Source organism: Pipistrellus hanaki, assembly GCF_964339955.1.
Source record: "Pipistrellus hanaki genome assembly, chromosome: 4".
Lineage (NCBI taxonomy): Eukaryota > Metazoa > Chordata > Mammalia > Chiroptera > Vespertilionidae > Pipistrellus > Pipistrellus hanaki.
This window is the reverse complement of record NC_140506.1, coordinates 83,294,198-83,314,410: the sequence shown is the minus strand read 5'-3', so window position 1 is coordinate 83,314,410 and position 20,213 is coordinate 83,294,198. Positions and strand designations below refer to the sequence as shown.

Sequence of the window (20,213 nt, the reverse complement as noted above, 5' to 3'; positions counted from 1 at the left end):
CATTAGAATGAACCCTGCCACGCTTCTGATATCCTAGCCCAGAGCGGGGCCACAGCACCTATATTTTGAAATATCACACATAGTGGTGGAAGGAAGGTAGTTCTAAGATGCCCCTGAACAGGAAGGCTGGCCCAGCCAGGAGCAGGAGGGGCTGGATTGCATACTGGGTCAGAGGACAAGCTCTTTCATATGGTTTCCTTTAATGATTATAAAATAAGATCTAGACAATTTGCAAAGGATGCAAAAAGCACACAAGAGGTACCATCAGATCACTTGTAATCCTCAATCATTGTCAACATCTTGACATCTTTTCTTCCCTTATGTACACATTTTAACCAGTGCAAATTTGTATTTTATCAAAACACATTTTATATTCTTTTCACTAAAAATAACTGTGAAAAAGGTCTTGTTACATGTTACCAATCAGTCTTTTTTATTTCCTCTTTTTCGAGCTGTCAGCTCATATCCTTTGCCCATTTACTTCCTGAGTAAACTGAAGACTCACTTCGGATGAGGTAATGAGGCACTTCTGATTATAATTTATTTTGAGGAAATAAGTACAATTCCATCCCAAAGCAGTGATGTTTTAGTTGATCAAGTAAGCTCTTTCCATTAAAATAGAACTGGACAGTCTTTTCGTGTTCAATATTTACCTTCTTGATTTTTCAATTCAAGGAATATACCAAGGGGCTGCAGTGACCCCAATGTGGGTGTGGAAAACAATCTCACCTCCATGCTGACTACATCAGACAACTTTAGAATGAAAGCTACTCAAACCAGACTCAGGCCTCCAAACACACAACTCCCTACCACCAAGTCTCTGGATGTCTTTCCCTGTCTCCTAATATATATTCATGGATTCTAGTTGCTGAGAACTTCTTTATGCAAAGGCCAGAGCTGGATGTTATGGCTTTAATACTTTTCTAAACTGTGTTTGGAATTCTAAAATTATGTTTCATTAAATTTCATGCCCAACCTCTGACCCATCCAGATGGAAATGCTGGTGTTATTGTCCATGATCCTGTGACTGTGTGACTCTTTAAAGCTCCTTAGAAAGAAAAGGGTCCTCAAGACACAACCACTAGTACAATAGGGTGAGTCATGCTCTGCTTTTAGTGTGCGATTTGACAAGACTCTACTACCACAGGAAGTATTCCAGAAAAAAATCTTTGAGATAAAGAGGAAAAAACAAGGAAATGATTCAGTATGTATGAAGGAAACCCTCTCCTGGCAAAACACAAAAAGCAAGGTAGTGGCTACAATAAATGGCAAGAGTGCAGGAAATTAAAACAGTAAATGTCATATATGAGTTAGGGACCTCACTGAAATAACCCAGCAAATGCTTTTTCCCAGTCAAGCCATGTGACTGGGTCCCCAAGGACCCATCCTTTTAATAACAAAAGGGAAATCTGTAAAAAGGGAGAGAACATCTGGTTTATTGGCTTTGAAAGGCCAAGAGTTAATTTCCCTTTCTACCAAAACATCCACATCCACATATGCTAAATGCCAATTCATATTCCTTTTGATAAATGTTCACCCTACTTTCTGGGCTTTCAGAATAGTAGCAGTAATCAATGAACTTGGAGTAGCACCCTGACAAATATGAGGAGATCCAGGTGACAGCCCTGTAGTAGATGTTCACAGAAGTCTGCACACTTGGGAGAAGGCTCCTTGACCCCTATTTCCTCTTTGCATTGGAGAAACAAGGTAGTCATGGCCAGGACTCAATGAGAAGAAATTATACACATGAAATCTTGGACAGGTGGGACCAACACACTTTGTAAGGCTCAATAGGTGCCTGTTGTTTTGCCCCAGAGGAATGTGGGGCTCCCTGCTGTCAATCTTGGCATCCATTATATGCTCATAAGGCCAAGAAAGCAAATGAGTTTTAATGATGACATCTTTGCTGGTGTAAAACACATGCTCAGGGAGGGGCAAGCTTCTTTTTAAAAAAAAAACACACCACCAGCACCATAATGTGACACTAAAGCTGTTTGACCTTTCATTCCTAATAGCACAGTTTTTGCACAATACATTTTATTCAAAGTAATTTAGTAATAACTAATGATTCACATTTCACTTCCATTAAGTATCTTAAATCCACTTCATTTTCAGTAAAAGAATCCCATCTGTCCAAATATTGAAAAAAATTCTGCATTACCTGTTACAAGGAAAAAATAAGACAGTAGGAAGTCGGTCAACCATAAATTCCCAAGGAAGATCATTCTGAGATACATCAATCCTAGAAAAGGGAAAGAAAAGAAAAAGATCTGTGAAAAAAACTCTGACCTGAAAGAACTTTGTCAAATAACTGAAGATCCTATAGCATTTTCTTCGACCAGCCCCTTCTCGGTGAGTGCACCATTAGGTTTAAATTGGACACAGTTCATGCCAGATGCACTAATACTTCCATGACATGAATCTTCCCACTTCACTTACTGAGTAGAAATGTAAAGTTATGAAAGTAAAAATGAACTTCCCAAAAAATGCCTCACTGACAAGTTCGGAGTAGTCCCACCTACCTGACAGGATCTGGGCAAATACTTTTTTTTTTTTTTAATATATTTTATTCATTTATTTTACAGAGAGGAGGGGAGAGGAACAGAGAGCTAGAAACATCGATGAGAGAGAAACATGGACCAGCTGCCTCTTGCACACCCCTTACTGGGGATGTGCCTGCAACCAATGCACATGCCTTTGACCGGAATAGAACCTGGGACCTTTCAGTCCACAGACCAACGCTCTATCCACTGAGCCAAACTGGTTTCAGCTGGGCAAATACTTTAATTCCTAAATTAGCTCTGAAAAAAACAAAGGAAATCATTATGCAAAATACATCAAACCTCTCTGAAGATGCAAGAAAATTGGAAAAAAGCTTCAGAGAGGGCACCAAAAAAAAAAAAAAAAAGAAATTGGAAAAGAAATGCTATATTTTATATTTTGTAAATCTGGACAGAGGCCCAAAAAGGTGTATTTTCTTAGCAGATTTAAAATTAATTTTTTTAATACAGAAAATGACATCTGTGCTAAATTACCCAACCTACCTGTGTTTAATTACTATTGAACTAGGTGGCGGCCCCTCCTGCAGCTAGCTATAAGTGGGACATATTGGGGCTAAGATTGCATAAAAAGAATATTCTAGAGGGAACTGGCCCCTCAACCCTATTCTTACAAATAGTGCATACAAAAGATGGAAATGTTTTGACTCATTAACTTGACAGAAATTTTCAAAAAGTACTGGTGGGATTAGTGCCATTTGTCCAAAAGGATAAAATTCACTTTTTTAAAAATGACATAACCAAATTATAATGGTTTTAAACAGCTTTACTAATAAAACAGCATTCCTGCCTACTTAAAACATTTGAGTTCCATTTTTTAAACAAATGGTGATGAATACTTTATTCTACAATGCCTTTTTCCTCCTGACTTTGGCTTCAAAGGAAGACCAAACTGTAAAATTGAAAGAAAATTATTTGTAAACATCCACTCAGAATTCCATTGGACTAATCAGGACCTTCTTTCTGGGACTCTCATTTTGGCTTGATATACATGCCTACATATTGTTAAGAGCAGTAATCATATATTTTATCCTCTATTCTTTTCCATTAATTGTACGCAAAGCATTGTTCTAATAAGTGGCTCAAAATTCCACCAAATGCCCAACCATAATGTACTTAACCATTAATCTACTGCTGTATAAATAATGCTACCATGCCTATCTCATGCATCTATGGAAGTTCTGTTTCCTTATTTCCCCAAAGTGAAATTAACTAGGTCAAAAATGCACAACTATTTTTTTTATTTCATACACTGTTGCTAAAATGCTTTCAAAAAAGTTATGCCAATTTATTTATTCTGGTAGCTATATCTAACTATGCTAAGTTCACTTTATTTTATAAAAGCAAGATTCTGTAATTTAAAAGCATATTAATTTAGCCGAAACCCGTTTGGCTCAATGGATAGAGCGTCAGCTTGGGGACTGAAAGGTCCCAGGTTCGATTCCGGTCAAGGGCATGTACCTTGGTTGCAGGCATATCCCCAGTAGGGGGTGTGCAAGAGGCAGCTGATCGATGACTCTCTCTCATCGATGTTTCTAACTCTCTATCTCTCTTCCTTCCTCTCTGTACAAAATCAATAAAATATATTAAAAATAAAAAATAAAAAATAAATAAATAAATAAAAGCATCTTAATTTAGCCCAAACCAGTTGGTTCAATGGATAGAGCGTCAGCCTATGGACTGAAAGGTTCCAGGTTCAATTGTGGTCAAGGGCATGTACCTTGGTTGCGGGCACATCCCCAGGAGGGGGTGTGCAAGAGGCAGCTGATAGATGTTTCTCTCTCATCGATGTTTCTAACTCTCTATCCCTTTCTATTCCTCTCTGTAAAAAAAATCAATAAAATATATTTTTTAAAAATAATAAAGGCATGTTAATTTATTAAATATAAATGAAACTTATTGCAATTTTCCCACTTGTTTATTTACTCTTTTCTCCTACATGAAAACCTGTTTATGCCTTTTCTTTTCTCTTTTTGTTAATCCTCACCCAAGGATATGTTTTCCATTGATTTTTAGAGAGAGTAGGAGGGAGGAAGGGAGGGGAAGAGAGAAACACATACACACATATTGTTCAGTTGCCTCCTGCATGCACCTTGACTGGGGCTAGGATCGAACCTGCAACCCAGGTATATGCTCTTGACTGGGAATTAAACCCATGACCCTTTAGTGCATGGGCTGATGCTCTAACCACTGAGTAACATCAGCCAGGGCTCATGTCCTTTCTTCATACTGGAATCCCTCTTAGCTGTTTCTCCACACCCCCTCACCATTGTTTTTTATTGTGATAAAATATATGTAACACAAAACTTACTATCTTAACCATTTCTAAATGTACAGTTCAGTAGTATTAAGTACCATACATCCATACTGCTGTGCAACCATCATCTTACAAAACAAAACTCTGTACCCATTAAACAATTTTCCATTCTACCCTCCCTGAAAACCCTGACAACCACTATCCTACTTTCTGTCTTTATGAATCAGACTATTCTTGATGCTTCAAGAACCATACAGTATTTGTCCTTTTGTGTCTTATTTCACCTAAATTATGTCTTCAAGGTTCATTCATGTTGTAGTGTGTGTCAGAATTCCTTTCCATTTTAAGGCTGTACTCCATTGTATGAACCAGTACTCTTAGCAGTTTCTTAAACTATTTTAATTTTTCGGGGTCTAGAGGATGAACACTTGATTCTGAATCTTGTTCCCTCATGGGTTATGTGACTCTGGGCAAGTTACCTAATCTTTCTGTGCCTCAGTTTCTTCCTCAGTAAAAAGAGAGTGATACTCATGTCTGTTTCACTGAATGTTCTGAGATTAAGTATATGTGTGTGTGTGTGTGTGTGTGTGTGTGTGTTATGTGTGTGTGTATATATTAGCAATATAACATCTCAAATTTGGCTCTCATCATCACTTACAGAGTATATAATAGGTGAAATATATATGCCATAAAATACAACTATTATCTTTTTTTTTTTTTGGTCTGTTTTCCTTATTTATTTTTACTGCTCATTTTTTCTAGTGGAATTTGTTCATTTTCTTTCATTATTTTTTTAAACTGCTTCACTTTGGAAAGTTTTCATCTCTCAAAGGAGTTAGCCAATCCAATAGTCTATCTTCTATTTTTTTCTCTGTGATTTGATATTTTATATTTAATTCTAATCTATCTGGAGAAGAGGGAGAAAAGATATGCCTTATATCTAAATAATTTTCCCCAAAAACTGCTTTCTACCTTATCTAAAACCTCTTTGAGCCTTGTTTTTACAAAACGCAATTTAAAATTTTTTGTTTACTGAAGAGATCACATACAGTTTCCAAGGAATCACAAAATAGGACATGTGGATATCAACCAATCTTTCCTTCCAATTTTACAAATGAGGAGAAAAACAAGGCCTGGTGGAGAGATTTACTCCAGATCCCAGGGCCGGCTGGCAGCACACCGGGGACTGGCCTCCTTTCAGTGGGCAGAGGCCCTTGTGCTATGCAACTCCAAGGCACCCTTCCTGAGGTATTCCAGGAAGCTGGCCTCTCAAGGGGGCTGTCCTAACAACCAGGTCAGCACTGCTCCCACAGAACTGCACTCACCCTCGTATGAATTCAATCAGGGCTAAACACACTCAACAACATGGAAAAAAAACACTCAGAATTCTTCTGGAAATCTTTGGTTTCAATGAGGTTTTGCTCATGACTTTAAGCTGATAATTAAATTCAACCAAGTCTTTCCCAAAGTTAGTGAAAAATGGGCAAACCCTTGCAAACCATATGGCTAAGCTATAAGGAAGAGTGAAGACAGGAACACAGCCAAAGGTGCTGCAGAACAGGCTTCCTTACCTTGCAACAGTAAATGTATCCGTTGGCAGGAGGCGAGCTAGCTGGATGAAGACATGATTGAGGGAAGAACAGAAGCCACACCACTGTGCATAATACAGCAGCAAAACATCCTGTGGGAAAGGGAAGATGGCTGTGACTGGGCTCCTCATTCTTAGAACCCTGTAGGCATTCAATAATGCTGCTTGTGTATATATTACAGTGAAAAAAATTAATATTCAGATGTTTCCAATTATGTACTATCTTAAGGACTTTTGCAATTAGAAAATCCCACATAATTCACACACCCGTCCTGTAATAAAACTATCATGTGGTTAATTTTCTAAACCAACCTTTTAGAGACAGTAGAAGTTGGGGGGAGGAGGGGAAGGGAAGAAAAAACAACCGACACGAGAAAGACACATCGATTGGTTGGCTCCTATTCACACCCTGACAGGGCTGGAGATTGAACCTGCAACCAAGGTACATGCCCTTGATTAGGAATTGATCCCAAGAACCCTTGGTTCAATGCTCTAACCACTGACTAACCCAGACAGGACTAGGGATAATTTTAATAGGGTAGATGGCTTGATTTCTGTCTTTCTCATGATTCTGTGCCGGGTTTTTGTTTTGTTTTGTTTTGTTTTGTTTTTAATATATTTTTACTGAATTCAGAGAGAAGGGAGGAGATAGAAACATCAATGACAGGAAACAATCATTGATAGGCTGCCTCCTGTATGTTTCCCACTGGGGATCGAACCCACAACCTGGGCATGTGCCCTGTCTGGGGATCGAACCATGACCTCCTGGTTCATAGGTTGATGCTCAACCACTGAGCCACATTAACCAGACCCATACCTGCTTTTGAAGGACTATTTCCCAGAAGGTATCAGTTGTCACTTCAGTGATTAAATGCTGAGAAGGGAACTGGGCAGAGTCACTTCCAATAAGATGTCTTTTCAAGGGACTGTAGAGAACACTGAAGTTTTGAATAAAAGACTCTAAAAATAAAGAGAAAATGAGATCAACTCTTCTCTAAGTACAAGGAGAGTAGCTGGCCTACTTTAAACTCTACATTTTAAAAATTGGGATGACTTCACAGGCTCACATTTTTAACACTTCAGCTACATGCAAAACCCTGAACAAAGCTGCCCAGGGTGGCACCAGGTTTAGTTTGGTGGTATTAACTCAGTAATTTAGATAACAAAACACCATGCATGGTAGATATTCTAATATCCTGGCTTTTTTTTTTTCCTAACAAGACACCTGAGACTGCATAAATCATCAACATGACACATCTTTTAAGAGATTTCAATCTACAATACTAAAACTTTTAAGTATAACTATACATGCAGTAATTGCACCAGTCTACTGTAATGCATTAGTTTAACACTCATTAATTTGAGGACAAGGAGCTGATGTTTTTGTTTCTTATATTGAAGTTCTTCAAGTTTCTTTCTTAGAAGGTTAAAAAAATAAACTCAAATATACTTAGCAGAAAAGCACATTAAAAAAACATAAATAATCTAAAAACCTAACTTGAACGAAGTTTTACCCTCCTCGAAAAGGCCACTGTATCATCTGAAACAGCACTAATCTGAGTTTCACTTCCTGTTCTTTCATCTACTAGTAACACTCTCCATTTTGGTCTTAAATGAACAATGTGACATTCTGCAGAGGTGGAGGAAGTGAAGAACGTCACGTGAATGCTAAAGAGAATTCATTGTCAGCACTGAATAACACTTACTTGGGTATGTTTTGAAACATAAAACCGAGAATTATTTCCTATTCTATATGAATCCTAAATTCTGAGATTGCCCCCAGAGACAGCTGACTTAAAGAGTCAGCTCTCCTGACCATGACTCCCAGTATATGTGGTTTGTTTTTACAAGGACCCTTATTTTTGTCACCAACTTCAGGACAAAGAACAACTTAGCTCAATGTTCCCGAAAAGATACAGAAGACGAAAAGCAATCTTAAGGAGGCTTCTTTCAGATTACCTTTAAATTCAAAGTGACCACATTATGAGCTCATTGAGTACTTGGGTATAACCGAACAGAATTCAGAAAATTCAATAAACACTTTCTTAAAAAAAAAAAAAAAAAATACAGGCTTATTTCATTTTACAAAAACTCAGTACACCAAATTGCAACTTAAAAAAAACATGACTGGAAGCAATTTCAAAAATTAATAAGAATACACAAAGTGACAGGTCACAGGGTCCTTTAAACACTCAAGTGCCTTCCTGTTTATCCTATATAATAAAACTCTAATATGCAAATGGACCAAGCAGCGGAACAACCAGTCGCTATGATGTGCACTGACCACCAGGAAGCAGACACTAAATGCAGGAGCTGCCCCCTGGTGATCATGCCCTCCCACAGGGGGGCACTAATTAGCCAGAAGCCAGACTCACAGGCTGAGCGCAGCAGTGGTGATGAGAGTCTCTCCCACCTCCCCTGCAGGCGGATGGTAAAGAGTGAGGGGGTCCCAGACTTCGAGAGAGTGCAGGCCATGCTAAGGGACACTCCCCCTTTACCTCAGTGCACAAATGTTGTGCACTGGGCCTCTAGTAACATATAACTTGATATAGAACAAAATCATATTGATATAAGCCTTTTCAAATGTGTCTAATGGAAGAAACAAGCTTCACCTGGACTCTAAAAAAGACAGCTGAAAGGACTGTTACTTAGGGCTCTAACTTTATTTTTCTAATACTCTCTAAAACTTGAAAACAAAAGGCTTCTTTCCCTACCAAATTCCTCCTGTCTCCATTTGGCAAACACTGACTTTCCCTGGTGTTTCCAATGAGGCTGAACTAACATGGCTTTTGAATTCTCACTTTCTTGTGTGTATACCAAGGATGTCAGCATGGTCCTGGGAACAGGGCAGGGTGGGTTAGATACTGCAACTGTCAAGCCCCTAGTAGTCTCAAGGGCAACCTCTCCTATAATGAATAGGTCGTATCCCCCAAAAGGTGGTTTGCAACCTGACACTTATTACAATCTAGGCACCCAAGGTCACAGCAGCATTTCCCAACCCTTATAAAAGAACTAAGCCTTGACACTTATACACTTAAATCTTTGAGACAAACCGGAGGTCAGGTGGTTCTATTGTTCACTGCTTTCTGTTTAAGTTCCTTGAGAATGAAGCTGCTATTAGGGCTCACACTCATGGGATATTTACACCAAAAGGGCTCGCCATCACAGTGGCCAGGTTTCTACCACTGCAGCTCTTCTTACCTTAGAAATGTGATAGGTACTGCCAATCTGGAATGTTGGACTCTTACCCCCAAGGTCTAAATAACAAACTTACCAAAAATTTTGAGTTTGTAAGTTTCTGTTCCATTTAATAGACAAACTTAGCTTCTTATAAATTATGACCAAGTGTAGCCTAAATATTTCAAATGAGCTAAAGAGTTGACATCACCCCCATGACCAAATGTAATGAGATCCCCAGATAAAAGTTACCTATATCAAGTTATGCAAACTTAATTGTGCTTGGAGAAGGAAAGTGTCTGTAGTACCTAGGGTGAACTTCATAAGAGCTTGTTTTGGATCCAGGATATAGTGAGATTCTTCTTTCACATCAACAATTGCAGCAAATTCTTTCACCTGAGCGGTGCTAGGAGCACCTAGCCTTTCTGCATATAACCAAAACAAATTTGAATCCAACAGGTAGAGATTCAGGGTCTTGTTGGTCCTGCAGCTCAGGCCTGTGAAGTTTGTGCTATTCATGTCCACTTCAGGAAAGACACGCCTGTTCTCCTCAATGTGAGGAACGGAGCTTGGGATATCAACCTCACATTCCTTCTCGAGTGAAGAAAATGCAATGCTTGGAGATTTGAAGACATCTGGTTCAGAATCAATGAAGCCTGCCATGCCCCTGTTCATAGTCCTGCAACATGCAGTGTAGTAGCTGAAAGGGCTGTAGGAGCTCAGAAAATTGCTACACTCCATGCTGTCCGACACATGATAAAAGGCCTGCTCCTTGAGGTAGAAAGAATCCAGAGCTGCTGCCATCTCAAGAAAGCTGCACTGTGGCACACTAACTGAGCTCAGCCTAATGCCTACAGCCGTTTGGTTGACACATAGTTCACAGACATTGTGGGTCCTGGAGATTGAGTGCCACTGGGGCAGCACCACAGTGTTGCAGCAGGGGGGCGCCGTTATCAGCGGCGGGTCCAGCAGCTGAATTGGGGGCTCAGATGCCAGAGACTTGACCACCGGGGCATCCACTCGCCGCAAGTGCTGAAGGAGCCGCTCCACCACCTGGTCCCCGTGACAGTTGTTGTACTCCAAGGCCACCTCGGTGATCTGCAACACAGGGTGGGACTCATGAGGCGTGGGATGACAGAGGCCTAGAAATCATCCTAATCTGATTCACAAGTAGGAACCCTGGCTGGAAGCACTGTGTCAAATCAAAAGCTGTCACACCAAAATCTATAAATAAGGAGGCAAGGATTATTTTTCAGAACATATCATTCTACTAACCAATAGTGAACCAACTGTTTAGAGACAAAAAGGATCTTAGGGTAGATGTTTTGGCTTATCATTGACAAGAACAAAGCATGAGGGATAATAAAGTGGTTCACCCCACAATATACACACAGGTTGTTGATGAAAAATCAGAAAAAGAATTTAAATGTCAATTCCCAGTTGAGTGCATTTTCCTTTACATCTACAAAACTCCTCCATATGTCTTTCTTTGTCTAAACTCAAAACATACCCATTCATCTTACCTTCCCCCATAATCTCTTTCTCCTCCTGTACCCACCCTCTTCAGGGAAAGGGCATCATCAAACTGGAAAAATCAGTTAATCCTCACTTCCTCTCCTCTGCTTCATCGCAGGCCTCAAATCCAGCCAGTTCTGACTTCAGCTTGGGAAAGCAGGTCCCTCATTGCATTCCCATAGCCGCTGCCTCAATTCAGGCCCTCAGCTGTCACAGACCACCATTTTCTGGCTTCTACTTTAACTGAGCTTCCACACTGTGAACACTTTTTTTTGTTTTATTAGTCCTCACACCTGAGAATTTTTTCCATTGATTTTGAGAGTAGAAGGGAGGGAGAGATAGAGATACAGAGATAGAGATAGAGATAGAGATAGAGATAGAGATAGAGAGATATATATATATAGAGAGAGAGAGAGAGAGAGAGAGAGAGAGAGAGAGAGAGAGAGAGAGAGAGGAGAGAGGAGAGAGAGAGAGACATCAATGTAAGAGAGACACATCAATTAGTTGCCTCCTACAAGCACCCTGACCAGGGCGCCTGCAACTGATGCCCATGCCCTTGACCAGAGTTGAACCTAGGACACTTTAGTCCACAGGCTGATGCTCTATCCACTGAGCCAAACTAGGGCACCACTTAGTTTTAAAAATACTGCCTTAAGCATGAGACTCCTCTGGTAAATGGCATTCAATGGCTCCTTATTAACTGTAGCAAAAAATCTAACATAATCTGGCCTGCATATGCCTTTCCGGTGTCACCCTACCCTCTTTAGACCATGCCAGGCCCACTCACAATGCCATATCTTTAGAGGCCTGGTTGGGACCTACTCCAACTGACAAACTTCAATACCGCCCCTCAGACCCAGCACCAGGGTGGCTGCTTCAGGAAAGCTATCCCCATCCCTATCCCAGGAAGAGTTGGGTTCTGCATCTTCAGGGTTCCAGAGTCTTTTCCAAAGTATCTCATAAGTATCTGCTGAGATGCCCCTCTTCCCAAGCTATGAATCCTCAAGGGCAGAAATCACATTTGATTTATCCTGCTATCTGCAGAGCCTATTACAGTGCCAGGCACAAAACAAATGCTCAATAAATACATGGTGAACAAGTGGCACATGCATGCTCCCATTTCCTAGTAAGATTAACTATTTGCCCTCAGGCCAGTATTAGCCATTTAGATTTACATTTCATTCCAAGACTCTTCCATTTCCAAACTGAATAACTTTCACCACCCACCACTTACCTCAGTTTCAAAAGAAAGATGAGCAAGTCATATTCCAAACTGTATTTATTCTCTAAAATAGAATTATATGCTAACTTGGATCAAATCTTGCCAAAGTCAGTTAAAAGGTTAAGCCACTCAGGATTATTTTTCATTAAATGTGTGCTCGTGTGCATGTGCTTGTGCGTGTGTGTGAAGGCCATTTAATGAGTGCCTTTCCAATTTCAAAAAACCTCCAAATTTTGTAACTTATGATATTTATAGAGAGAATTAATCCAAGACAAATGCATTTGTACTGAAAAATAGTTTGAATAGTTCTTGGGCACACAAAAAAGATCATTTTAGATGATAACCAGTGTTTTGTTTCTTCCCCATAACAACATAAGCCTTCAGCCCTTTTTGGATAAGGCCCTGACAGCATATTATATTAGTAAGGTCAGGCCTCTATAATCCATAAAGAGCCCAGCTGCCCTCTGGCCCCATCTTGGTACTTCTTAATATTCAGAGACACAATAGTACATTACCACTCCTACCCAAACCACCTCCCCCCCTCCCAACTCAAGTATTTACTACAGTCTTTTACAAAAGGTCCAAGTAGGAGTATATTAGTTACAGCAAAATTCCTTAAAAAGTCTTTTTTCCCCTCATCTTTCATTCTTCTCTCTCACATAGCAGCCATATCAAGGATATTTTTAATTAAAGAAAATATTTTGTATAGAGTAATGCTCTTGAAGAATGAGGAATTTTTACTTTTCTCGTATAAAGTGAGCTAGTTTTTACTTTTATATTCCTTTTTTAAGCATTTTTCCCCCATTGATTTTTAGAGAGAGTAGGAAGGAGAAAGAGAGGGAGGGAAGGAAAGAGGAAGAGAGTCGTCAATTGATTGCTTCCCATTTATGCCCATTCCCAGGCCAAGGATCAAACCTGCAACTTAGGCACATGCCCTTGACTAGGGATCGAATTCAAGACCCTTCAGTATTGGGGAGGGAGGAATGACACTCTAACCACCGAGAATCACCAGCCAGGCCTATATTCCTTTTATATTATAGGCAGTTTTGAAAACTACAGCTCAAGTTACATCCCATATGTAAATCATTTGATGCTATATTTAATTTCACGTGAACTGATATGGAAATTTGGCAAATAAGTTTGTTTGCACTGTAACTGCTTCATTCCATTTCTTTAATCAGAGAAATTCTGAACAAGATAACCACCTTTGCTTACCAAACTCACAGACTGTGAATGCTTCAAAGCAGGGCTGTGAGATCTGAAAACAAGTCACAGAGACTCACCGGCTGCGGAAGCATCTCTTTCGATAAGCACATTGAAATGTCTTATGACCTCTCTAGACTCTAATGACCCCAGGGGTCATGGCCTGATGCTGTATGAATACAGGCTGTGCTCTCCTGTGAGGAGAATGGGTACGTGTGTGGGAGCAGCTGCCTGGTCCTGGACTGGGCCTCACAGTGTGGCCATGGCATGGCTGTCTCACTGACCCCCATCACAATGCCCGCTACAGCTGCTCCAAACTTCCTTGCTTGGCAAGCCCCCAACTCTACTACCTCATTCCACGATTACCTCATTCTTCTCACAATGTAAGCTTCCGCAGCTATCTGCCCAAAATTAGGCCTAAAGGTGGTAATGGAAAAATAAGAATTAAGGCTTAAATTATTTTGTGTTTGAGGAGCTGATGAGTTTAGAACTCACCCTGAGAAGTGTGTTCATTCCTCCCAGTCTTCCTGCAAATGACTTCTGGTCAGTGTCACTATTTCCCTGGCATTACCCCCTTGCCATCCCACCACCACCATACAAGTTCAGGATCTTACTATTCTTCTCTTTTATGGAACACTGCTACCAAGAAAACTTTGATAATAGTAACACACAGCTCTGCTGACATTTTTACACAGTGAGTGAGACTTTGATAGCTACAATGAATGCTAAAATCCTCCAAGAAGCACCTAAGGGCCACTCTTCCAAAGTTTTTTTTTGGGGGGGTCTTCTCCAGTCAGCCATTTATAAAGGCCAGGCAACTAGTACTATTTCATAAAACCTAAACCAAAACTTCCCCACCCCTGTGCCTTTGCTCAAGCTGTTCCTTCCCATAAATTTCTCTCAATCCATTAAGACCCTGGCCACCAATGAAGGTCTGTCTCAAATACTTGCCTCTCCCAACCCCTCTGTTGCCCAGTCCCCAGCTTCCTGGGACACAGCCCTTTATCCTTCAATTCCTCCTGACCCAGACCTTCCTCTACCTTGAATTATAAGCAGGCTCTTGCTCCCCTATTGGACAAGCTCCTGAGGCCAAGAAACCAAGCCTGTGTCTTTCCCAACTTTCTCCCCTGTGGCTCCCTGACATGGTGCTCAGTAAACATCTCCTAAACTGATCTGAAATAAAAAGGGAACTACACTGCACAGAACACTTTACTTGCTAAGTAATTCCCAATACTGCTAAGATGCCACCTGGTTTTCAGCAACTTTAACCACACAGGTTAAGGGAATCCATTCACCTTGCAGGGATGCTATGATCTCTATGGAAAGGAGTCAAAGGCAAAAGTGTAATAATCAGAAGGCCTAGCCACAGACAAAGGAGTCAGGGGAGATGGGGAGAGACAATCAGCCAGGAGCAAAGGGCTGGGAGGCAAGAGTCCTTGCACCAGGTGTCCAAATCCAACCACAACCTCCTAAACACAGAAGTAAGCTCCAGTCACAAAATACCACCCACCTAGGACCCTGGTATGCCCAAACTAAACAAAATAAAATTCTCCAGAAGGAAAGTTTAAAAGTTAAGGTAAAAACCCACATCTTGCTTGAAAACCCCTTTTCTACAAAGCGTTTTAAAGCTCTTAATATTAGATGCAGTAAAGGCCTAGTAATTTGGAAGATTGTCTCAGTTCATAAAATGTATAGTGAAGCCGAAACCGGTTTGGCTCAATGGATAGAGCGTCGGCTTGGGGACTGAAGGGACCCGGGTTCGATTCCGGTCAAGGGCATGTACCTTGGTTGCGGGTGTATCCCCAGTGGGGGATGTGCAAGAGGCAGCTGATCGATGACTCTCTCTAATCGATGTTTCTAGCTCTCTATCTCTCTCCCTTCCTCTCTGTACAAAATCAATAAAATATATATTTTTAAAAATGTATAGTGAAGATTTTCTAAAGAAATTAAGTCTTATTACTTCAAATCCTCCTTAATCAAAGCAGAAACAAAGCTACTTCATTTCTTCTTTCTTCCTCTAAACCAGGATAGCAGGCGAACATTTAGAATGTCCCCTTGCAGGGATAATAACTTGAACCAAGTGAAGGGTCTGGCTGAGCAAGAACCCTGCCTTCCATTCCCTCTAGGCAGACCATTAGGCTCACACAGACAGGCGGGGGACAGGCAGTGTCTGGTTAACCTGGCCAGTGGTAAAATGGCTGTCTGAAATTGATTTTGGCCAAATTAAGGGATCCTTGAGGGAAGAAAAAAACAAACAAAAACCCCCAGTAAATTCAATTTAGCAATCCCAGGTGCTCTTTGCTGATTGTTATTGCTCTCTAAGTGGCTCCAAATGATCCACGAATGAAATAAACTCACCCAAGACAGAGTGAGTACACCAGATGAAGCACAAAGGCAGGAGGGAGGGTCAGACTCTGGCTATCTGCGTTTAAGAGGAAAGGTGTAGAAACATAAGAGATCCCAATGTCAGCACTATTTGCTCCTGGCTCTTGAGCTGAGATGGCAAAGGCCAGCAGTCTGGCTGGCCCCCATGAAAATACCATCTCCTAGGCCAGTGGTCGGCAAACTCATTAGTCAACAGAGCCAAATATCAACAGTACAACGATTGAAATTTCTTTTGAGAACCAAATTTTTTAAACTTAACCTTCTTCTAACGCCACTTCTTCAAAATAGACTCACCCAGGCCGTCGTATTTTGTGGAAGAGCCACATTCAAGGGGCCAAAGAGCTACATGTGGCTCATGAGCCGCAGTTTGCCCACCACGGTCCTAGGCCATACTAAATCCTGCCTGTGTGGCTGTCCATCCCACTCCCTGACATTAGTCATCAAAGAAAGAGGAGCATATGGTCCTTCTCTCGAGAGGCATGGTTTGGTTTCCCTGTCCCCTCCGATTCATCCAGACCTGAGCAGCTGTCAGTAAACGTGGCCAGAGAGGCTTTGGTGGATCCTACCCTAGGCATGGCTCTCCTGCCTCTTTACAGGAGAAAGGAGTAACCTTAGGAACACAACTGCCACTCCTAGCAACCACTCAGCTACACGTGGAAGTTATTCTGAACATAGAATGAGAGAAGTCCAAGTGATGGAGGTTTTTCTACTCCTTATCAGATACCTTTCAACATCAGAACTCTTACCTCATCTATTAAAGGATGACTTTTAGCTAAGGGATTAAAAGGAATAAATAAAAAAAGGGCTGGTCCTTTCTTCAGTTCATTATTCAGCAGGAGACTCTTTCCACCATGTGGCCGCAGCCATCGAAGGAGTGTCTGTTGGTTCTCTAAGGCCCACTTGCAGATGTTCTCAGCTGTGTAGTTAAGGACCTCCCTGGGAAAGACCTGTGAAGGACAAACATGGAATAAATGGCAGGGCAGGATCAACGCACAGCAGCACTGTCCTCAAGAGGCCCAATCAACCCTACCACTTCACAGGTGAGGAAAATGAGGCCTAGAGCTGCAACAAGACCGGCCCCTGCCTGTGCAGCTAAAACCTGGTTCTACTTCTCCAGACAGAGCATTTTCTCACAAGTGGTTGGAAAAAGCAAGAGCAGTTGCAAGAGGTGACTTTCATATCATGTGATTTATCTTTCCCATTAGACAGATGCATCCATCAATAAATAATTCTCCTTGCCTGCTGCCGGCAACAGGGATCTCTACCATTGCATAAAGGGGAGCTATTAGTGTTATTGAGTTATTTTATAAAAGGATCAGTGAATATCTAAGGAAATAGAAATTATGGAGTCATGGATCATTTAGATTTTCACCTTGCCCCTCAAAGGCTGGCTCATAAGGGCAGGAATGAACCTTCTATTAGGGCACAATCTATATTTATTTTGCTCATTTATAGCTCAAGTGGCTAAGAAGAGCCTGACACAGAACTGAAATTCAACAAATATTTGAATGAATCCATAAATGACCTAGAACTTGTGTAAGGCCACGAATCACACTTTATGTGTACAAAATGAAAGAAAGAGAAACTTAGATTTTTTTGCTTTGTTTTTCTACAACAACCAAAGTGTGTCAATATGTAATTATTTTTAAAATTCCAATTAATATATATCAGTAAGTTTGAAACAAAACTTACACCAAAGTACTTAGGAGGATTACATACAATGAGATATTTTATACCCTGCCACCCCCAAAACAACAAATTTAGATTCATAACAAAGATGTCCATTGCGCCCTAACAGGTTTGGCTCAGTGGATAGAGCATCAGCCTGTGGACTGAAGGGTCCTAGATTTGATTCTGGTCAAGGGCATATACCTTTGTTGCAGGCACATCCCCAGTAGGGGATGTGCAGGAGGCAGCTGATCAATATTTCTCTCTCATCGATGTTTCTAACTCTCTATCCCTCACTCTTCCTCTCTGTAACAAATCAATAAATTATATATAAAAAAAGATGTCCTCTGCATTTATTTTTTAAAATACTAGTATCATGGTATTTCATTTGAAAAAAGAAATTCTGCTGGTAAATCAACCAACCAACTTTAATTTATGGAATTGATACAGGAAACCCAATATATTTTTCAGTGTCATTCTCATAGTTCTATCTTCTTTTCTCCATCTATTTTAATTTCTTCCTCAGTACTCTTTATTATAAATATGATATATGCTGGTTATATAGCATGTTATGAAAGAGAGATGAAGAAAAATGACACACAGCAAAAGCAGTTGGAGTTAAAAGAAGCTTAGACAGGGGCGCAATGAGAATGGGTATGTAGAGGAGAGATAAGCACAGCAGTGATTCTCAAAGTGGGACGATGAGAGTTTAAAATAACAAACATCATAATAAACATTTCTATTTAGAAAACACAAAAATACATTTGATTTTTTAGGATATGAACTGAAAGAAGAAAAGCATAACATGTGGGCTACTAGAAATACGCAGAAGCTGGGGTGATTGGCAACCAAGGAGGTGTCCCCTAGAGATTGCTGCCTAATTGTACCTACAAGGCACAAGACTTGTATGCTGAGTCAAGGTGGGTAGAGATACTATTGGTCATCATTTGACCTTTAAGTCACTGACACTATCACTGAAGTTAGAAATAGAAAATACTTAAGAGAAATAAACTCTCAATATTGGGACCAAGGAAGCAGCAATAAATAGAGCAGATGCACAGGATTAGCAGGATATAGTTCAGAAGTAGCTGAGTTGAAGTTGGACCACCAAAAGCAAATGAAATCAGGAAACAAAGACGACAATGGAGGTGAGAAGTCATCAACTTCTCACTGTGACTTGACAAGAACTTCAAAATCCATTATATCAGCTAAGGAGAAAAGCATGCCATATTGCTACTCTAGATAAATGGAACCAATGAAACAAAGAACATAGCCCAATGGAAGCTTAACCTCTGAGAACATGGGCCCAGAGTAACAATTCCCCAACAGAATAGTTCTATAATTTTATCCAAGAAGGAAAACTAACAAGGCTGTCCCAAAACCTAAGAATATAAACAAGAATTTCTAGATTTTAAATTAAAGAACCCTTTAAACCATGGGTTCTTAACCAGGGGCCTGGGTCCTAGAGTGGAATTATAAGAACTCTCAATTTGCATATAAAATCATGTGCACTTTCCTAAGGAGAGTATCCACAGATTTTATCCAATTCTCAAAGAAGTCTGTGATCTAAATAAGGTTAAGAACCACTGCACTAATATAAACGTGATTTCAAAATACTTACAAGTGATGTGTTGAAATGTCTATGTAAATACACACTTCCAGAGTGTACTAAGGATACCAGTTTCGCAAGATGTTTATTTGTGATAACCCCAAATCGTACTGTTCTTAGGTAATCTGAAACAGAAAATTTTCCTTTATTAAAGAAAAGGCCTATGCCTTAAAACCACCACAAAACCCAATGATCAAGTCTAGAAGCACAAATTCCCTGGAGCAAAGCCCTTTTGGTCACCTAGCCTGATGGGAATGAAGAGGAACTAAGAAACCTCCTCCTGACACAGACCTCTCACCTACTCCTGAGTAACACTCTGATAATCACCTTCACTGTTTCTGACCATCTGTGCTGATCTGACTTCACTTTATGCTACCCCCTCACTCACCAGTCCCACCTCAGAGCCCAGGTATATGCTGTTCCCTGTGTGGACACTTCCATGGCTAGCCCCTTCTTACCATTTAGGTTTCAGTTCCAACTGCACCTTCTTTGAGAAGGCTTCTCTGACCATCCCATCTCAGGTCAAATAATCAGAGGATTAAGTCTGTAAGGGAAAACTGGGGCTCCTTCCCTACTCTGGCGCTCTCTCTATTACCTTATTTTTAATAGCACTTACTAACATCTATATAATTTTACTGACTTACTTAGATGTTTTAAAATCTAACTTCTTTGTAAGTTCTGTGAAATTAGAAACCTGTTTATTGCTGTTAGCCCAGAACCTACAATAGTGTTTGGGCATATTATAAGAGATCAATAAGTAAATAAGTCTAACACATACAAAGAACTCATACAAATTAATAAGAAAAAACAGTTAAAAATGAGCAAATCACAGAAAAGAAAATGTTAAAGGCTAATAATTACATGAAAATACATTCAACCTCACCATTTCAAATGAAAGCAAATTAGAACAAAATACAAATTTTATCCTCAGATTGTCCAGAACTTGAGATAGGAAATATCAAGTGTTGGTGATTAATAAAGAAAGGAGTACTCTGATAGAATGCTGATAGAAAAAGTAAAATGGCAACCAC

General features: G+C 40.2%; 1 protein-coding gene across 4 annotated transcripts in view; it reads right to left on the bottom strand.

The window, feature by feature from the left end:
* Positions 1-20,213, bottom strand: part of TXNDC11 (thioredoxin domain containing 11) — a 70,062-nt gene that overhangs the window by 2,578 nt on the left and 47,271 nt on the right. For all 4 annotated transcript variants that reach the window (XM_084882191.1, XM_084882194.1, XM_084882192.1 and 1 more), the window contains 6 exons: positions 19,195-19,307; positions 16,652-16,852; positions 9,889-10,678; positions 7,221-7,363; positions 6,387-6,496; positions 2,162-2,242 (listed from right to left, as the gene is read on the bottom strand). In XM_084882191.1, the coding sequence (XP_084738317.1) occupies positions 2,162-2,242; positions 6,387-6,496; positions 7,221-7,363; positions 9,889-10,678; positions 16,652-16,852; positions 19,195-19,307 (1,438 nt within the window). The remainder of the gene's footprint in view (positions 1-2,161; positions 2,243-6,386; positions 6,497-7,220; positions 7,364-9,888; positions 10,679-16,651; positions 16,853-19,194; positions 19,308-20,213) is intronic.